The sequence below is a fragment of the Xenopus laevis genome, chromosome 2S, assembly GCF_017654675.1.
Source record: "Xenopus laevis strain J_2021 chromosome 2S, Xenopus_laevis_v10.1, whole genome shotgun sequence".
Lineage (NCBI taxonomy): Eukaryota > Metazoa > Chordata > Amphibia > Anura > Pipidae > Xenopus > Xenopus laevis.
In genome coordinates this window covers 93,124,386-93,146,242 of record NC_054374.1, presented here as the reverse complement: position 1 = coordinate 93,146,242, position 21,857 = coordinate 93,124,386, and the positions used below count along the sequence as shown (strand labels likewise).

Below are 21,857 nucleotides of genomic sequence, written 5' to 3'. Positions count from 1 at the left end.
TTATTAGAGAAATACTGCAATGGATTTCTTTTAAATTGAAAAGTATACATTCGGAAATGCGTGACTCAGAAATTACATTTAACATAAACGAATTGTAAACTAAAATAATAAAAGTCTTCACCCTACTACACAAAGAGGAGTTGTATTTACCTTGCATAGTAATGGTATACACATGAAAACATTTCAGCAGTAAAGTTTATTGGATTAACAGAAAATATGCAATATGCATTATAACAAAATTAGACATGTGCATAAATTTGGGCCCCCCCAATAGAGATATTACATCAATACCTAGTTGAGCCTCCTTTTGCAAATGTAACAGCCTCTAGAGGCCTCCTATTGATGAGTGTCTGGATTCTGGATGGCGGTATTTTTGACCATTCGTCCATACAAAATCTCTCCAGTTAAATTTGATTGCTGCCGAGCATAGACAGCCAGCTTCAAATCATACCACAGATTTTCAATGATATTCAAGTCAGGGGACTGTGACAGCAAGGACGGACTGGGGGCCCACCGGGACTCCTGTGCAGGGCCCCCGCTACCTACTTTTATGCAAAGCGCCGCTTGGCATCACTAGGCGCGCATGCGCAAACGGCGCTGCGATGCGCTGAAAAAAAATTATTTTTTTTAATTAAAAAAACTGTTTGGGAGAGGGGATCTAGCCCGGCCCGGCGGGCCAGTCCGACACTGTGTGACAGCCATTCCAGAATATTGTACTTCTCCCTCTACGTAAATGTCTTTGTAGATTTTGAAGTGTGTTTAGGGTCATTGCCTTGTTGGAATATCCAACCCCTTCGTAACTTCAACTTTGTGACTGATGCTTGAACATTATCCTGAAGAATTTGTTGATATTGGGTTGAATTCATCCGCTCCTCCACTTTAACAAGGGCCCCAGTCGCTGAACTAGCCACATAGCCCCACAGCATTGATGGAACCTCCACCAAATTTTGACAGTAGGTAGCGGGTGTTTTTCTTGGAATGCAGTGTTCTTTTTGTTATGACCAAATAACTAAATTTGTGTCTCATCAGTCCAAAGCACTATGTTCCAAAATGACTGTAGCTCAAGGGCTTCTTTCTCATCACCCTGCCATAAAGATAATCTTTGTGCAAATTGCACTGAATTGTAGAACGATGTAAAATTACACCATCTGCGGCAAGATGTTCTTGCAGGTATTTGGAGGTGATCTTTTGGTTGTCTGTAACCATTCTCACAATCCTCCACATATGCAGCTCCTGTATTTTTCTTGGCCTGCCAGACCTGGGTTTTACAGCAACGGTGTCGGAGGCCTTCCATTTCCTGATTACATTCTTTACAGTTGAAACTGACAGTTTAAACCTCTGAGATAGCCTTTGGAAGCCTTGCCCTACTGAACAATCTTTGTTTTTAGATTTTTGAGAGTTGCTTTGAGGATCCCATGCTGTCACTCTTCAGAGGAGAGTCAAACAGAAGCACAATTTGTAATTGGCCACCTTAAATACCTTTTCTCATGATTGGACACACCTGCCTATGAAGTTCAAGGCTTAGCGAGCTAATGAACCAATTTGGTGTTGCCAGTATTGAGCAGTTACATGCATTCAAATTAGCAAAATTACAAGGGTACCCAAATGTTTGCAGCCAGTTTTTCACATTTGATTTAATTTCATACAACTGAATACCGCTTCACTAAAAATATTTGTTCAGAAAATACCCCAGTACTCAGATGTTCCTGGGAAATGAAAGACATACCAGTTATCTTTTTTTTTTGAAAGTGGAGTAAAATATTATGCAGGCTGAGAGGGGTTCCCAAACTTTTTCAAATGACTTTACATCTATCTATTATCTTTTAAGTCCCCTGAATGCACTTTTTAAAAAATGTTTTCATTATTTTGTTACTATGGCAGAACTTGGGTCATTGACTGCTTTAAATTGTAGGAGTGCACAGTTCTATCAATGCTACTATATGTATAATTATATATGTATAATTGCATTAGTATATATTATTATTTCATTATAACTCTATATATACATTGATATCACCAACTCCAAGTATAACCTTGCAGCCATTCCACAACCTCTTTTGCTATCAACTAACAAGCACCTCTATTTATAACAGGTATTTACTGGATATAAAACACTGTAAGAATGGTTATGTATTAAGAAGATCAATAGTACTCACAGTATTCAATGCCTAAAACAATGTCCCTGAAGTAAACTCTAGCTTGATCTTCTACAAAAGGATGCTCACTTGGTACTTCCATTACAGGCCTGGAAGGAAAGAAAATAGAATAAACAGCACTATATAGATAGGCTCATAAATTGATTTTTTTCTTTAAATCTTTCACATTTTCCCTTCCCTGTGTTCTTTTTCTGCAATGATTTTCATCAGTCTAATTTTTCATCAAAATATATAGCTTGTTGATATGTGTTGAATGGTGCAAATAAAAACATTTAAAAAAATATATATACAGTGTATATAGCTAACTATGAAAATCTTGAAAGCTGTATTTGAAAAAATAAAACAGTTGCAATGCAAATAATGCTGAATAAAGAACTTACTTTGTGTTTCTTTTTCCTGTTTTTTTGTCTGGGAGAAGCTGGACGTGAATGTTCTTTTGTTCTTTTTTTTTTTTTAACTTGGGGGTAACTGGCCACCAATGTTTTTAACCTTTTATGGTGGTCCCTGACCACCGTTTTCTTTTTAACTTGTGGGGGGGTGGGGCGGGTTGCTTTAATTTTTTTGGCAGGGCTGCTTTTAACTCTCAGTCTCACTCTGTTGGGAATCATGGGTCAACAACAGCAAAAAACTCCATACTCTATTGATTCTAGACTTTTGAAATGTATTAACTATGTAGTTCATATTAATGTACAGGTATAGGATATATTAGCCAGAATGCCTGGTACCTGGAGTTTTCCAGATAAGGGATTTCCCATAATTTGTATATCTTAAGTCTGTTAAAAATCATTTAAACATTATATAAACCCATTAAGATTATTTTGCCTTCAATATTGATACATGCAGCGTTACTATCAAGTACAAGGTACTGTTTTATTATTACTACAGTAAAAAGAGGAGCCATTTTTTAAAAATTAGAATTACATTATTAAAATGGGATCTATGGAAGATGGCCTTCCTGCAATTCAGGGCTTTCTGAATAATGTGTTTTTGGATCCCATACCAAAAGATTGTTTTCCAATGATTATTTTTTTCAGTAGTTACATTAAAAGAAGGAAAAACTATTAGAAGTTCACAAACTTTAACTTAAATAAAAACTAGGTCAAGCAAAAGTTACATATGTGAACCAATAACTTTGTTTTTGTTTGCTTCGGCATTGGTCTAGTTGGAGCTTACACTGAACATATTAATTGTAAAAATCCTTATGATTTGATTTACTTCCAGTCCTGCCTACTTTAGATTTGCAGACACCAAGACCAAATAGGAATTATAAAAGAGCTACTTCAACCCTAAAGAGTAATTCTAGGAGATCGATTTGTTATAGCAATTGAACCACTTATGGTGCTGTGGGATTAATTATTAATCACTTGTGTCCAGGGCATAGTTGCACTCTGCACCACACACCACTTAAAAAAGGCAAGAAAAGGGCTCCTTCCACCTATGTACTATCCCAGCCCAACTGGTGCTGCTGAATGCATGCTGCACTGTATTTATCCAGAAAGCACAGGTCCTTGCACTCTATTCTGAATTTGTGCCCTCAGGGACTTGTGGCCAAATGCAAAAACATGATGGTATATTTGCACCTTTCCCACCCATTGATTATAGAGCCCTCCCTAGTAGATGGGTCAACCTAAAATTACTTGGATCATGTAGTGCACCGCTGACCTTCCAATCACTAATTTGTGAATAAACATTATATTACTTACCCTTTGCGTAAGAGGTCAAACACTAAAAAAAGAATGGGGAAAAATAGAATATTTAAAATATGTGCATTTGACAGAACATACATTGTTTAAGGAATTATAACATGATTTGTGCAAATCTGTATTTCTGTATAAATGTATTTTATAAACTCTCAGTTTATCACCTATGGGTTTTATGTAGAGTTATTACATATGGGTTGCCTCTATGACAGGTTACAATATGGGCTGTCCTCCTGCATAGAGAAGCCAGGCAGGCAATATGAGCTGGCTCTGACTCACTGTTTTCAGTAGAAGAGTTGCCTTGACTCTTCAGTCAGTGGCCTACTGGCCCCTATACCTAGACCCCCCCCAAGCAATTGCAGGGTCTACTTCATCTATAGTTACTCCTGCCTTAAAGTGCTACAACCAAATGCAGCCATTACCCCTCTTCTAATGTCCTCTGATGACTTACTCACAACTAAAGGCAACTCTTCTACTGAAAGCAGTGAGTCGGAGCCAGCTCATATTGCCTGCCTGGCTTTGAAACCGTTATGATTTGCTTCTCTATGCAGGAGGACAGCCCATATTGTAACCTGTCATACTTTCAGTTTAGGGGATGGGCCCTAAAATTACTTTGCTGTGAGGATCAGTATTTTCTAGTTATTCCACTACTTACAGAGTTAACTTGTTCAGTTGAAGGAGGCTGCTGTCATTTAGAGGCAATTAATACAGCCTGCATGGCTTTATAACGTTTTAGGTGCCTCAATGTGATGAACCCATATGTACATAAAATGAATACAGAGAAATTAACTTGTATAACTGAAGACACAATCAACATAGATAATATTCTTCCATCCTTCCATGTTGCATAAGGAATATCCTACATTAATAATTAATTAATTAAACCTTTCCATATATGTTATTTATACATATAACTAGTATCAAAAGCAATATATGTCCTTTGCTATTCCTTCCACTGCACCCTCTGATATGTAACAAAGAATTCAGCATTTCTCTGGCCAAGATTCAATTTCTCTCAATACCTTGCACATTTCTGTAATCTTCCTTCTTAACAGGTCTGTTAATGGCACAACATGCAAAGAAATGTGGGGACTGGAGCCTTGGATGGAGATATTACTACTGCAACATTGGTAAATGGGTTTAAAATTAGGGTTGCCACCTTTTCACTTTGCTGAAAAGGGGCAGGGGGTGTAGTGGATGACGTTTGGTGCGGGTGGATGATGTCAGGGGGTCAGATCCGTGATGTCGGGCGAAGGGCTGATGATGTTGGGGGTGGGTCCAATTACATGATTGGCTGATCACCATGTCATTATTTTCAATGTCCTGTCTGGATTTTCTAATTTGGAAATCCTGACAGACACTTTTCACCCGTGCAGCCCTTCCGAATACCAGGCTTTCCGGGTGAAATCCGGACAGGTGGTAACCCTAACTTCAGGGAAAAGATGTACCGTATATACTCGAGTATAAGCCGACCCAAGTATAAGCCGAGGTACCTTATTTTACCTACGAAAACTGGGAAAACTTATTGACTCTAGCATAAGCCTAGACACAAATACAGCCCTGTCTGCCAGCAGCGCACATTCTGCCAAAGCGACCCCCCCAGCGATCAACCGGACTTCTTTGCAAAGTTGATGGTGACAGAGAATTGCCAAACGGATTACTGTGTGCATTGTCCCACTGTCCCACTACCATGTGCAGAGGGTGCTGTTTGATATTGCCATCACTGTTAATCTTTCGTATAACCAACAGAGGGTGCTGTGTGATATTGCAGTCACTGTTATTCTTTCATATAACCAACAGTGGGCGCACTGTTATTCTTTCATATAACCAACAGAGGGTGCTGTGTGATATTGCAGTCACTGTTATTCTTTATTATAACCAACAGAGGGCGCTGTGTGATATTGCAGTCACTGTTAATCTTTCATATAACCAACAGAGGGCGCACTGTTATTCTTTCATACAACCAACAGATGGCGCTGTGTGATATTGCAGTCACTGTTATTCTTTCATATAACCAACAGATGGCGCTGTGTGATATTGCAGTCACTGTTATTCTTTCATATAACCAACAGAGGGCGCACTGTTATTCTTTCATATAACCAACAGAGGGCATTGTGAGATATTGCAGTCTCTCCCCAAGTGTACTGTTGGTATAGGAATGATTAAAAGTGACTGCAATCTCAGCTACTCGGGTCGGGTACCGCTGACCCGAGTATAAGCCGAGGTAGACTTTTTCAGCACATTTTGGATGCTGAAAAACTCGGCTTATACTCGGGTATATACGGTATACTGCTTGCAACAGCAACAACAAGTTACAACAGTTATAACAATTTAATTTGTTTAAGCTTTGGATGAATAAAAACAAACAAAAAAAGAAAAACAAAGAAATATAATTCCTCTACAGAGTTTGTTCCTATGTAAAACTTTTAACTGTTGTTATTGAGGAATAATATTTCTAGTACTTTAAATACACTCAACCCAGGCTTTTAGCAACTTGATTTTCCTTCTGGAAAAGCAGCACATCAAACAGTTAAGCTTAAGGCATTTACAGACGTATAAGGGGTATGGAACAATAAAACGAATGAGAAGCATTCCTACTCCTCACTAAGGAGCCATATAGCTTTAGTATATCTCAGATAAAGGAAATATTGCATAACTGTAACTAGTTTATTTATTGTACAGTTAACAACCCAAACCCCTGATCCCACCTGCTGGTCTGCAGGTCAGGGAAGCCTCAAGAGAGCCACTGGTCCATATTATTTAAAGGGAAAAACTTTTGTTAAAGGGGTGGTACTCCTTTAATCTAATTTTTAGTATGTTCTAGAATGGCCAATGCTGAGCAAATTTGCAGTTGGTCTTCATTATTTTTTTATAGTTTTTTAATTATTTGCCTTTTTCTTCTAACTCTTCAATGCATTCAAATAGGGATAACTGACTCCATCTAAGAAACAAATGCTCAGTAAAGCTACAAATGTATTGTTATTGCTACTTGTTATTACTCATATTTCTAATTAGGCCCCTCTTCTATTCATATTCCAGTCCTCTTATTCAAATGCATGTTTGCTAGGGTAATGGTAGATGAAGGGAAAATGTGTTCCCCATTGTGATGGGTAGGTGAGCTGTAGCACTAAAAGTATTCTTGCATACATCTTCATGGAGCTTTTGTTGGGATGTGGGAATTGTAGTTAAGCAACTATGTGGGAGTATCATGCTCACACAGAATGTCTCAGATATGGTGGAAAGATATTCTTGTTTCATCCAAAAAGGAACAAAATGTAGTATGTTAGCCCAGAGTGCAGTAATATATTTTCCTGTAAGAAGCATTAGTATATTGTTTGGGGAGTAGGAATTCAAGTTCTTTTTATACGGCTGGAGAAAAACGGAGAAATGTATGAGGCTGCTGTGATGTCTAACAAGATGGAAAGACCTACTGCTTCCAGTTCACTCGCTTCAGGTACGCAACAACTGATATGTCTTACATTTTCTCTGGACCGTGAAGGAGACAGGTTGTGTTACTAAATGCTGCATGGTCACAGAGAGGAAGATAAAGCACCATGGGGGGATGCATATACATGCAGAGCTAATTTCCATTCTTTTAGTAAGCTTCTTTCATCAACTGGATAATCTTAAATTGACTTAATGGAACTGCAACAAAAGTGCTATAAATATTACTGCATAGCGCATGAAAACACGGGTAATCATGCCCTTGGCTGGAAGGCTGCACATTCTGCTTGAATTCACTACCTTCACTACACAAGAATAAATCCTTACACCTGCAATAATAACTGTGGAATTTAGTCACCATTATACAAATATTTTTGGAGTTCACCAGCATGCCAAATACAGGTATTACATTATGTGTGAACATGCTCTTAATGCTCTGTTTCAGATAGCACTAAAGTCCTTTACTAAGAATTAGACAAGAAGAAAAGCTGGATATAATATCAATGCTTCATATCTAAGAATACTAATTCTGAAGTATATTTAAGTGTCTGATAACAGCTACTGAAGCAGTTTATCTGAGTTATATAAACATGGGCATTTCCTTTCCAAATAATTTTAGTTATCTACATTATTTTACAAGTACAGATGAAGTAGGCTTATTTGTAGCCTATGGTAAAGTGCACACTTTGTCGTGCCATGGACATGCAGCACAATTGTATGCATTGTATGTAACAAAATTTGACCTCTTTGATCATCAATAGGCAGCTACAATACTGAAACTAGATGTCTGATTGGTTGTTACAGATTACTGCACTGGTTCATATTTGTGTAATTGTACAATTTATCTTTGGCTACAGACATATTTTATTTGCAGAAATTGGACATATTCAGAAGACGATGTTATAGGAGCTCAGTGGAACTGCTGTGATCTGTTAGCCAAGAGTCAGATTTTATTCTGAAAGTAGAGCTCACCACAGTAAAATTCCTCCACTTTCTATTCATTCCTATGGGAATTTTAAGGCACTGCATAATTTGACAGGACAATAAAAATAAATGATGATGATGATACTAACATCAGTTTAAATAAAGGGTAAAGACTTCTTATATACACTGCATGACCAAAAATGCTTACCCATATACAGATTGTCTTCAGCTGGATCATCTAGTACCTGAAAGATCATAAGAAAATTGTATAATTTGCTTTATTAAATTTGTAATTTTGGTGACACAAGAATGATACAATGCAGTGGGGCATCAGTATTTGATTCAAGAGAACAGCAGCACTGCATATAACAGCATAATTAAAGGAACAGTTCAGTGTGCAAATAAAAACTGGATAAATAGATAGCGTGTCCAAAAAAAAAAAATGTTTCTAATATAGTTAATCAGCCAAAAATGTAATCTATAAAGACTGGAGTGACTGGATGTCTAACATAACAGAACAGAATCCAACTTCCTGCTTTTCAGCTCTCTAACTCTGATTTGGTCAGCGACTTTAAGGGGGCCACATGGGACATAACTGTTCAGTGAGTTTGTAATTGATCCTCAGCATTCCTCATTTATGACGCATGTGACCCCCCTCAAGTCACTGATTGGTTACTGCCTGGCATAGCCAGCATCAGGGGAGCACAGGGGGTACAAGTGTACCGAGCATGAAGGGGGGACCGGCAGTGCGGAACTTTCCGAAAGAGCCGGAGCCACGAAAATAGCCAAAGCCGAAGTCCTGAAGTGGTGAAAAGACCCAAGGTCACGAAAACAGGCGAAATTTAAGTCCTGAATCAGCGAAAAGACCTAAGAAAGGAGGCGAAGTTGAAGTCCTGAAGCCACGAGTTCAATTCCTCTGAACACCAATGTGTTTTTTTATTTTTTTTAATCCCCTGGCCACCAATGTATTATTTTAATACTCTATAGGCCCCTGCCACCAATGTTTTTTAAAAAAATATTCTTTGGGGCCCCAATTTTTTTATCTTGTAAGGGGGGCCCTAGCACTAATGTTTTTTTAAAAAATGTTCTTTGGGGCCCCAATTTTTTTAATTGTAAGGGGGGCACTGGTGCCAATGTTTTTTTTAACTTATAGGGGTGCACTGGTCCACAATAGCTTTTTATAACTCGTGTGTGGGGGGGGGTTACCTTTTTTTAACCCTGATGTCTGTGTTTTCTTTTAACTGTGATGTGGAGTGGGTTGGATCTGGGGTGGGGCCTGGGGTCCAGGATGGGCAGGGCACATGGGCCTCCGAAAATTTTGTTGTACGGGGCCCTGTGATTTCTAACGGCGGCCCTGCTGACTGGTAACCAAACAGTGAAAACCAAGAGAGCTGCAAAGAATTCTGACTAATTTATTACACAACCAGTCACTCCAGCCTTTATTTATTAAATGTCTGCCTAACAAACTATATTAGAATAATTTTTTATTTTGGACAGGCTATTTATGCAGTTTATATTTTTATACTGAACAATTCCTTTAAGTGCTTCAGTTGCTGAAATAGACACACATACATACCTCAATCAATCTGACAATATTTACATGATCCAGTTTTTTCAAAATAGCTATTTCCTGATACACCCTGTCCAGTGGAGCCATTGGTTTTGTTTGATCCCCTGACCCAGTCTTTGAGCCTCTAGGGGGTGGTCGACCTAAAAACATTAGGGAGAAAAATGCTAATTCGTTTGGTTCTGCTTTTGTTGCACAAAATCAATGCAATCTATTTTGGTGAAACAAGCTTTACTAGGAAGTCAGTCCTGTAATATGTAAGAATAAATGTTTACAAAAGAAGATCAAAGTGTTCTACTGAGGCTCAGAAGGAAATTAGCCTTCAGGCAAGGCCTAGCTATCATAAAGTAATTCCAGAATAAATGCAATGCAAGTATAACACATTATTCTGCTTTAACTAATCTGGAATAGTTAAATTTTTTTATTTAAATTGGCATGAAGAAGGAAAAAAAAGAAGTAAAGGAAAAAAGAGATCTTTTCGGGTCTCAAGCTTCCTGAAACATTTTCCAAAGCCCTGCGCCCACCCACTACAACTGAATAAGCAAATTGCATCTGGATTAAAGCTTGTAAAATAAAAAAGTCTTTTAGGATTGTGATAACAAAAACAAGCCTGTAACCCTGCATCATTTTCCTATTCCAGTACATAGTTTATTGACTTTTGCCATCAACACCTTGCAATAAGGATCCCTTTTACCAGACCATGTAATGTAATATAATACATACTGTACAGTATGTGCAAGATACGAGTTCGGCTGTTGCAAAGCATTCAATTGAACATCATTGGGGCAAATTATGCATATCCTTCCAAGTTACAGACAAAGTTTTATCTAATATTCAGAAGGGAGATACAGAGTTGTCCCTTTTGAGAAGGGAGGCTTTTTGGATTTTTAAACTGGACACGATTATACCAAAGAGTCTCAATGGAGATTGGGAATTAAATTTTTCATTGAATAATATTTACAATATACCAACTAGCCTTCTAACATTTTTCATGCAATCTGTGAAATTTGACCTTATCAAATCAAATTAATTGATGAAATACTATTTGACACTATAAGAATTTATTTATTCATCTATTTATGTAACTGTTTATTTACTTGATGCACAGCTATGTGTGTTATTATGAACATACATCATGCTGCTTGATCAGTTCATAGTATTATTATTATTATTATTATTATTATGTATTAATTAGTTGATAATACCAATTAATATTACTATTACTGCTAAACGTATGTATTATATTACACTGATTTCATCTAATGCTTACGCATGTATTGTGACTTGTTAATCGGGTGTATCATTGAACTTTTATTGGTGTGTTTATAAAAGTATACCACCTGCAGGGGGTGCTTAAGCTTCTGATGAAGTGACAGTCTCGAAACGCGTTAAGCTTTGTTCCCCTGCTAGCTTCAACTTTTGTGTAATTGTTTTATTCAAGTTTGGTTTCATCGTGAACCGTGGTCCGGTGTTGACGGCAAATGTTTGTTTTAGTGGCCAGAGCAATAGAGAAGGATCGATGATATGCTCCCTGTTTTCCTGCAACCTTACGAACAGCATACACCACTTCTTCCTACTATTGAATGAAAACTGTAAGCATGTGTTAGAAATGTACATTAATTAACATACATACGTGGAAATCCATATTGCTTCAGCAGCCTCTTTTTTGATAAAACCTTCATTGCCTGGAAAAAGCAAATATCAATCACAAGGTGATTTTGGGTTCTTTGGTTGAAAGCAAACACCTGATTAGTTGTTATGGTTTGTTAAACTTAAACTAAAATTGTTTTTTTTATCATATTACCCTCTTGTATTGACCAGCCCCCAACGTCACCAATCCCAACTCCGCCCCACCTGGTCTGCCACTCTGCAAAAGGTGGCAACCCTAGTTACATGTTCTTGATAATCTCTCATTGAACTCCTATGTGGATTGTATTCTTCAATAAATAAGTTCTATGGTTAAGTTGCCAGAGCCACTGCGCCCATTTATTGTGCACTGCATACAGTTATAGTAGCACGACACCCTGCAATATTGGGGTAAAGATAATAGTTGAGATTAATGATGCATCTTATTTTTACTGTAGCCATACATCTTTGAAATTAGGATCAATTACATTCAACTATGTGAGGTTTTCATTGGGATATAAGCAAGTGTTTTACGTGATCATTAGGTGACATTTCAGACATTGAAAGAAAGATAACAAAAACAGCAAAAGTGATATTAAATCATAAAATGGCAAGAATTATTGGTCCTGGATTGCCTAGTTTGATCTATCATATAGATCTATCTATATTTAGGGTGAACTATAGTTGTGATGTTAGGAGAGAGATCCAAAAACACACTATAATTTAATTTGACTGGAATGGCAAAATATACTGTTTTTAGTCCCAAATTGAAAGATTTTCCTTATAATAGTAATTGCCTAGGAGCTCATACCCATATTTAAAACATTGATGTTATATTGTCAACATATGTATTATAAGTTAATTTTGATGTCTAATCAGTTACAGAGCTATGAGAATTTACCACTCCAAAAAATCACCTAAAGCATTCATATGCATTTATATTACTAGGAATAACTTAGTAATAAATATTGATGAGCTAAATTTTTCGCCAAGTTTCGCTGCTAACATGACGCCTTAGACTCTAATGGGTAAAGAAAAATTGTTGTGCATCAAAAATTGTTGCGCAATTTGTCGCCAGTCAAAAAATTTTTGCTGGCCATAGACTTCAATGCATCTCGGTTAAATTTCGCTGTTTTGCGAATTTGCACATCATTACTAACAAACCATTTAAAACTGACCTGTTGCCCACACATAACAGGCTGTACAATATTAACACAAATTCTTTTTATTATTAAACCATCTATACCAATTAAAAACTCATTTAAAACCCTGGTAATCATATATTGCTTTCCCCTCCTCTATGCCTCTGGAACAGCAATCACTTTAACTTTCAATTCTGCACTTCCTGGATATCACTGCGCTCCTGACATACCCAGTCTGTGCTCTATAATCGCGTAGCCTGTGCATTGGCCTGTACACATGATTTTGGAATAATGTAGAGCTTGCATTGATAACAGCTTCCACAAAATGGTACCCGCCTGCTTGCTGTGATTGTGGATTGTAAAAGAATAAAGGAAGATTTAAATGATCTATTATATATATATATATATATATATATATATATATATATATATATATATATATATATATATATAAATCCCATACAACTGGTCTCTAAACTGTCCTCAAATGCCTGGGTGCCAACACATTAGTATAGCAGAAAATAAACAAACCGCACTCCAAGGACTTCGTGTCTCAAAAGCCAAGTGAAGGTTTATTCTTGCTCAACGTTTTGGCGCTCCAACTGAGGTCTCACACTCCTGAAGACGGCCTCAGTTGGAGCGCTGAAACTTTGAGCAAGAATAAACCTTCACTTGGCTTTTGAGACACGAAGTCCTTGGAAGTGCGGTTTGTTTGTTTTCTGCTATATATATATATATATAGTTTATGTTGCTTATCTAACACAATATAATATGATTTGGTATTATTTTTTGAGAGGACCCCTGTAAATGGAGAATTAGTTACATTTGGAAAACTGCATAGAAAAGCTTCTATGCAATTTTTATTTAATTCTTTGTGGAGTGAATCTTTCTAATGAATTGATTCAGTAATTCACTTATTTTTTGTAGGAATCATTATTTATATGTGTGTGTGTGTGTGTGTGTGTGTGTGTGTGTGTGTGTGTGTGTGTGTGTGTGTGTGTGTGTGTGTGTGTGTGTGTGTGTGTGTGTGTGTGTGTGTGTGTGTGTGTGTGTGTGTGTGTGTGTGTGTGTGTGTGTGTGTGTGTGTGTGTGTGTGTGTGTGTGTGTGTGTGTGTGTGTGTATATATATAAATAATCTATGGTACTGGCACTCACAGGATTTATATAAAAGGCAAAAAGGTCAAAATAGTGAAAAAAAAAACAGGTTTATTTAAGCCGACGGTTCGTTTTTTGTCCTTGAGAAAGGTTCCAGTATGGAACCGAAACGTAGGCTTTAATAAACCTGGTGTTTTTTCACTATTTTGACCTTTTTGCCTTTCATATAAATCCTGTGAGTGCCAGTACCATAGATAGACTGTTTTGAACTTTTTACTGTAGCACCCAGGTTGTTGACTATTTTCATGGTGTGCAGCCTGTACCTGCCGTTTTTTCTCTCTCCCACCCTCTCTCTCCGTCTCTCTCTATACACACACACACATTATATATATATATATATATATATATATATATATATATATATATATATATATATATATATATATATATATATATATATTCTAGTCTCCTCCTCCATCCTAGTCCATGCATTAGTCATATTAATTAAGATTATATATGTGTTCAGTATTGCAAGAGTTAATGTTTTTAGGAGGTTTGTGTACATCATGCTTTTGAGGAAGTGGCTTTGTATCCCTTTGTGCGCTCCATGTTTTTAAATAATTTTCAACAAAGCATTGATTTTAGCGCCGTGAGTGCTCCGTGTCCAAGAAATTTATTCGGACTTTCTACACGTGGAAGCACAGCTAAACATGCTGTATGGATCAGTGAGTGCTCCCTTAATTATATTTAAAGCTAATTTATGCATAGTATAGACAGGACTATATATATCTTTTCGAATTGAACTGTTAAGGGGACCATTTACTTAGTTCGAGTGAAGGAATAGAGGAAAAATAGTTTGAATTCCGAATGTTTTTTTTGGCTACTTCGACCATCGAATGGGCCACTTCGACCTCGACCGTCGATTGAACGATTCGAACTAAAAATCGTTCGACTATTCGACCATTCGATAGTCGAAGTACTGTCTCTTTAAAAAATATTTCGACCCCCTAGTTCGCCACCTAAAACCTACCGAGGCCAATGTTAGCCTATGGGGAAGGTTCCCATAGGCTTCCTAACAATTTTCTGATCGAAGGATAACCCTTCGATCGATGGATTGAAATCCTTCGAATCGTTCGATCGAACGATTATTCCTTCGATCGTTCGATTGAACGAATTGCGCTAAATCCTTCGACTTCGATATTCGAAGTTGAAGGATTTCAATTCGGTAGTCGAATATGGAGGGTTAATTAACCCTCGATATTCGACCCTAGGTAAATTTGCCCCTTAGTGTGTTGTATTCACCATGCCAAACTGTACTGCTAAAAGAAAAAAAGACTCCCATATCCACATGTTACATGTGTATACCAAATGGAATTAAGCTGGTAGACTGGCTGACATTCATGTCCAGCAACACGTACAGTATGCTTAATAGGAGTTAGGAAAACCAAGAAACTGTGGTGGATGTGTCCAGCTCTACTAAAAGGTAAGCCATAGTGCCAATGAACAAATGCCCTATAATATACAGTCATATCAAAAAGTTTGGGAACCCTGTTAATTCTTTGGAGTTTTAGTTATCATTTGCGGAGCTTTCAAAATATGGCAAATTCCTTTTAATATACAGTATAACATGCCTTATGGAAACACTAGTATTTCAGCAGTGACATAAAGTTTATTGTTTTAACAGAAAATATGCAATATACATCATAACAATATTAGACAGGTGCATACATTTGGGCACCCCAACAGAGATATTACATCAATACTTAGTTGAGCCTCATTTTGCAAATGTAACAGTCTCTAGATGCCTCCTATAGCCATTGATGAATGTCTGGATTCTGGATGGCAATGTTCTTGCAGGTCTTTGGAGCTGATCTTCGGGTTGTCTGTAAACATTCTCACAATCCTCCGCATATGCCGCTCCTGTATTTTTCTTGGTCTGCTAGACCTGGGTCTTACAGCAACTGTGCCTGCGGCCTTCCATTTCCTGATTACATTCCTTACAGTTGAAACTGACAGTTTAAACCTCTGAGATAGCTTTTTGTAGCCTTCCCCTAAACAATGATACTGAACAATCTTTGTTTTCAGGTCTTTTGAGAGTTGCTTTGAGGATCCCAGTCACTCTTTAGATGAAAGTCAAACAGAAGCACAACTTGCAATTGGTCACCTTAAATACCCTCATGATTGGACACACCTGCCTATGAACTTCAAGGCTTAATAGCTAATCCAACCAATTTGGTGTTGCCAGTAATCAGTATTGACCAGTTAAATGCATTCAAATTAGCAAAATTACAAGGGTACCCACATTTTTGCACAGCCAGTTTTTCACATTTGATTTAATTTCATACAACTGAATACTGCTTCACTAAAAATCTTTGTTCAGAAAACATCCCAGTACTCAGATGTTCCTGGGAAATGAAAGACATACAACTGTTATCTTTTTGTTGAAAGTGGAGTAAATTATTATACAGACTGAGAGGGGTTCCCAAACTTTTTCATATGACTGTATATATATATATATATATATATATATATATATATATATATATATATATATATATGTGTGCAACTATATCTGGCAGCCAGCAGTAGTTCGGTTGAGTCCCTGTTGCGGGTAGGGTTGCCACCTGGCCTGTGTTTTACCCGCCTTGTCGGTAGAAATGCTGGTTGATCCAAATGTTATTAATAGGAAAAAAAGATAAATATATAGGAAGGCTGGTATTTTTTCCCAGAAAATGTGGCAACCCTAGTTGTGGGCCTTGCTAGTTTTGAAATGCATAATACTATGTGACCGTTACTAATTTATTACAGAAGAAATATTATAGGCGCTATCACTATACACAGAGCAATAAAACATTGGTGTCAGTGAATATGTGGGACCATGGAACTGAATATGACCATACATTGACTCTTTGATTAAAGCATTTCCCAAAGAGTCAACAGAAATCCCTTTTTTTTTTCATTTTGGGAACTGCCAAACTCATGAACAATGTATAATACTTTACTGAAGTCTTGGCTTATCGATCAACAAACCTATTTGCTGTGTGGTGATTAAGAGTATACAAAAAAATGAATGTGAATAGGCTTTCAGTTTCTACAGGGCCATTTTTCACCATGGCATCACTGTAATTACTACTGAACACTTCACAGATCCTTTGCTCTGAAACGTGCCTTGGGCTTGTGTTTCTCATTGCATTGAATCATAATAAAGAGAAAACTGACCCTGCATAGAAACTGATTAACTTAGTGCTGGGAATAATCATCCTAAAATAATATTATAAAATATATATATATATATATATATATATATATATATATATATATATATATATATATATATATATATATATATATATATATATATATATATATATATATATATATATATATATATATATATATATATATATATATATATATATAGTTTGCAAAAACAAAGATGCACACCAGGATTTGGCAAAAAGTTTAAAAATCCATTTTTATTAATTTACATTTAAAAAGAGCTGGTCAACGTTTCGGTCTAATTCTAAGACCTTTATCAAGAGGTCTTGATAAAGGTCTTAGAATTAGACCGAAACGTTGACCAGCTCTTTTTAAATGTAAATTAATAAAAATGGATTTTTAACCTTTTTGCCAAATCCTGGTGTGCATCTTCGTTTTTGCAAACTACGTAATCTGCCACTGAAGGTAGCACCCAGGTATTCCACTTTAACGGTGTGTGCTAGGAGCTTTTCGGATTGTATATATATATATAGTGGATAATGTACCCCCTACTGTAATTTATAAAGATATTATGTTACCGAGGAGTTATGTGACCATATAAAAGCACGAGGCCGCAGGCCGAGTGCTTTTATACAGGTCATATAACTCCGAGGTGACTACTAATATCTTTATAAATTTTAGTAGGGGGTACATTATGCATTATAATCTACAGTTTTTATGTGCTTTACAATGTAAAGAATGGCTTCACTTACAAACTTCTAAATGACACGTATTAATAGGCTATGCTTTTGCCCCCCTTCCCTTGCTGATTTTAGTTTCCTCCTTATGTTTCCTTGTAGTTCTTTTTTGGAGTTAAGTACCTTTATTTCTCTGCTGTATTCTGCCCCTTTCCTTCTTGCTTGCCATGGTTTACTTACAGTAAGTTGCAGGCTGAGATTGGTGGAGGGGGAGTTGGAGTGAGATTAAAACTGGGGATTGAAAGAGGGAGCGAAACTTGAGACGTGGGTGGAAGGGAGGGAGACCGGAGAAGAAGCATGACGGGAAGAAACCGACAGAGCTGGAGTGAAATGTGAGAATCTGGATGCCCGGAAGGGAGGAGGAGCAAGACTGACGAGAGACCGTGCAAAGGGAACCGGAAGACTGCAGAGGCAGCATGTGAGGGAAGAAGCTGCACGGAGCGAACAGTCAGCAGCACAGAGAAAGACCTTTTAAGTTAAAGCAGGGGCTGAGAGGGAGCTGAACAGCTGGAGTGTGCTAGCGGTGAGCCTGGCAGTAAGAAACGGGAGGGAGGCAAAAGTGTAAGGGAAGGCTGCAGAGCAAGAGCAGCAGCCGGAAATGTCTCTGCCATATAAACAGCGCGTTCTGATGTCAGAACGCGCCGTTTATAAGGATATAATTCACAGTCTGGTCCCTTAGGGAAATGACCAGACTGTAGATTATATAAATATAATGGAAAATTATAAAAAATGTAATTCTATATTATATAATATCTCCACTAGCGATATGACCCAATTATATGACTCATTTTGGACTCTTAGCACATATGAATCCTAAGGGCAGTGATGCCCAAAATAGTTATTTACGATACATTTTCTAATATACCCTAACAATGCTGTGGTATATGCTTACGATATTGGAGAATATATCGCAAAATGTGATTATGATTTCAGCCAGTATGATCAACTGGTCTGAAGTATTGCATGACAGGGGGACTCCTCAATTTGACCTTTTGCCTTAAGCTATCCGACTGAACTCCATTGTTACATACCTTAATGAAACCAGGATAGAACCTCCTTTCTCCCTCTTCTAAATTTACCTACAAAGTACTCTGGCAAGCTCATACCACTACTATGACAAATAAAACTTAAAATACATTATCATATACCTGTATCCACTGTTTTGATCCTGAGAAATGCAAAAAACCAAGCCTGAAGCCAGTGCCAATTATGCCTCAAGAGGAAAAAAATTCCTTCCTGACCCCAATGGTGACTGGAAACATTCCCTGAATCAAGCATTTGACATTCATTTAACATAAATTAATACAATTCAGACTCTCCCATTTATATTGCATAAAGATACAGAAACCACAAAATAACAGTGCATTCAGGACAACATCCATATTCAGTTATGAATAGATAATTTGAGAGCATAAAGAAGAAAACTCCTGACATTTTGCAAAATATGCAAAATGGGGGAGAGTGGGTGGGATGTTTCTACCTGCTCAGACTATAAGGAAATGAACTGCTTCTTCCCCTGACATCACATCCATCTATTTCTCCACCCATGGGCCCAGCCATCTCCTGCCTTAACTCATTCTTTCTCACCTAAACACAGCTACGTGTTTCTGTCCATCTCTGTAAGGTCTCACCCTGGTGGTCAAGTGGCTTTGAGGGGCCAGCGGGGACGCCCGAAGTCCTGATCCAATTGCGCCAATGCAAACTGCTCCTATGGCGTGGGCAACGACTTACTTCTGGGTTTATGCCGGCGGTGTGTGACATCATAACGCAGCAACGCAAAATTCAAGTATTTAAAGGGGCTTCGGGCTGGAAATCATTGCCGTTGGTAGGTCTAATTTGATTAGTTTCCGGGGTGTGATTTGTCTGTATTTATCCTGCTTTTGATCCCTGCCTGTCTGACTATTCTGTACTCTGCCGATATTGACCCTTGCCTGCCTGACTATTCTTGAACACTGCTAGTGCCGAACTTGGCCTATCTGACCTTGCTTGAACTCTGCCTGTACCGACCACTGCCTGTCTGACCTTGCTTGAACTCTGCCTGTACTGACCCCGGCCTGCCTGACCACGCTTATTGTCTACTCATTGAACTGTTGTCTTCTGTCTTCTCCTGAACTTGGAATATGAAGGTGCCCCTTCGCTTGTCCAGAACTCCTCGCTTTGCTCCTCTCATTTTAAGAACTGGTGTCATCTGAGTAGCTGAAGGTTCCTCCCAAGGCCAAAGGTCGCTGCTAGAGGCAGAAGACTGAGCCGTGATGAGGAGATTAGCACTAGTTCTGGATTCAGGGTGCCGATCATGACAATCTCTAGCCTAGAGCAGTATAATCTGGCTGCTGGTCATTTGGATTCCTGCGCTTATAGCTTCAGGGCTTTCTTTTCCATAAAAGGCCATGGACATTGTTCTTTTCTTTTCTCCAGTGTATTTGATCAATATCAATTAATGTGCATTTCTTGAAGATCAGTTTCTAACTAAGTGATCCATGGCTAATCAGTATTATTCCATATAAAGGGACTGTTATTAATTACAATCTATCATTTCATAACGATCAATGGGTAACCAAACTAAAACTAAACTCAACTCACCACAGGCTGAGTGAAATTCCACCACACCCTATTTACTTACATATGTTTTTTGTGGACATAATGTGAACTCTCATTTCACTCTTTCATTAAAATCCCAAAAAAGTGAACAGATTATAGCTATATTGTACTAATGTGAACTGTGGCAAGCTCTAGGTTCACTAAATATGCCCTATGATTCCTGGAAATTCAATTCATGATAGTTTGTAGATGAAGGGTTTGTTTCTTCCAAACCTCCTTCCAGTTTTTACTTTGAATCTAGTTCTTCTATACATTCTATAATGCACCATTCTCTTAAAGAAGAACTAAAGAAGTAGGCTAGAAATATTCTACATTATGTCTCGGGCTTCTATACAAGCACAAGGGAACCACAACCCTTTAGCAGGGAAGATCTGTGCCTACAACATTGCTTCTATAGTTCCCCACCTATTTTTTGCTGATTTGCTGCTCAAGCTTTGGAAGTATTACATCAATAATTGAATGTGCTGCTACAAGAACAAAATTCAATCTACAGCTCCAAGAAAAGAAAAAGTACAATAGTAAATTGATTCAATTATACCAGGTTGAGTAATAGACATAGCACTGCATTTGTTCATTTCAATCAGCGTCTGGTGCTGTTCTATCCTTTACAGGGCAGAAGACTGAGAAGCCTGAGAAGGGATTGTTCTTACTCTGCAATATTGCACAATAAGGAAACCTTTAACCATATAATGAAGAAGGCAACAGCTCTGATGAAAACAGATCTCAAATGATTTATTATAGTGAAATGACAACGGATAAAAAAATCAGAAGCCTGCGTTGCTTGTTTGCTGAACTCTAGAGCAAAAACCAAAGGAAGTGATGAAATCCATCATTCATTCATCATCTACATTTGATATACAGTAAACATGTCACACCTGTGTACACACATGCTTTTATTTTGTTTTTTTTTTGCTTTTAAGATCATACATGTTAAGCTTTAACAATTATGGTTACCAGGCTCACAAGTATTTACCAGGTTTAGTAACCCATAGCATCCTATCATGCTATTATTATTCAAAATACCACAGATTACAAAATTAAAAATGCAGATTATTTGATGCAGGCAATTTTTTCTATATTACTTCAATTCAATGCTTAAGCAAACTTAGAACCTAATGCTTAATTAGTTAGTAACAAGTTTAGTCACAAGGTGCCATTTACAAGTTTTTTTTATCTAAATAATTTAGCACTGCCTTTCTCATTGATTTGCTCTATCCTCCTTGCACACTGACCTCCTTGTTGTAAATGATCATGCAGTAGTGCATACATCAGGGAAGCTGCAGGTCTCTGTATTGGAGAAGTGCGCAAAGTGCAATAAATGGCTCACTGTGCTGCTTTTTTTGCAATTTGCATACCGCCTCCATGTTGTATGTAAAAGAACATCCACTAAAGTAAATTAAGAGTTTCAGAGGTCACTATAACCTGGTGTAACTGGCAAAGCTTGAGTAATACAGCTTATTAAACCCTACATTATTACGGAGAATTACAACAGTAATTATTGTTTGCAATGTGTTATTACCATAAAGAACAAAAAGAAAACAATATCATTAAGTGGGAAAAACAAAAACAGTCCTGTCAGCCTAACATTTGCCTCATAATTGCTTTTACTGTTCTTTTACATCAGATTTCCCAGCTGGCAGCCTGGCAAA

General features: G+C 37.5%; 1 protein-coding gene and 1 long non-coding RNA gene across 6 annotated transcripts in view; one reads left to right on the top strand and one right to left on the bottom strand.

The window, feature by feature from the left end:
* camkk1.S (calcium/calmodulin-dependent protein kinase kinase 1 S homeolog) overlaps positions 1–21,857 on the bottom strand; it is a 126,699-nt gene that overhangs the window by 46,649 nt on the left and 58,193 nt on the right. For all 5 annotated transcript variants that reach the window (XM_041583029.1, XM_041583028.1, XM_018248134.2 and 2 more), the window contains 5 exon segments: positions 11,425–11,476; positions 9,801–9,934; positions 8,433–8,469; positions 3,860–3,881; positions 2,157–2,245 (listed from right to left, as the gene is read on the bottom strand). In XM_041583029.1, the coding sequence (XP_041438963.1) occupies positions 2,157–2,245; positions 3,860–3,881; positions 8,433–8,469; positions 9,801–9,934; positions 11,425–11,476 (334 nt within the window).
* On the top strand, positions 17,802–21,090 carry LOC121400635. The gene is made up of 3 exons (XR_005965869.1): positions 17,802–18,133; positions 19,235–19,435; positions 20,820–21,090. It is a non-coding gene; the product is annotated as an uncharacterized LOC121400635 (long non-coding RNA).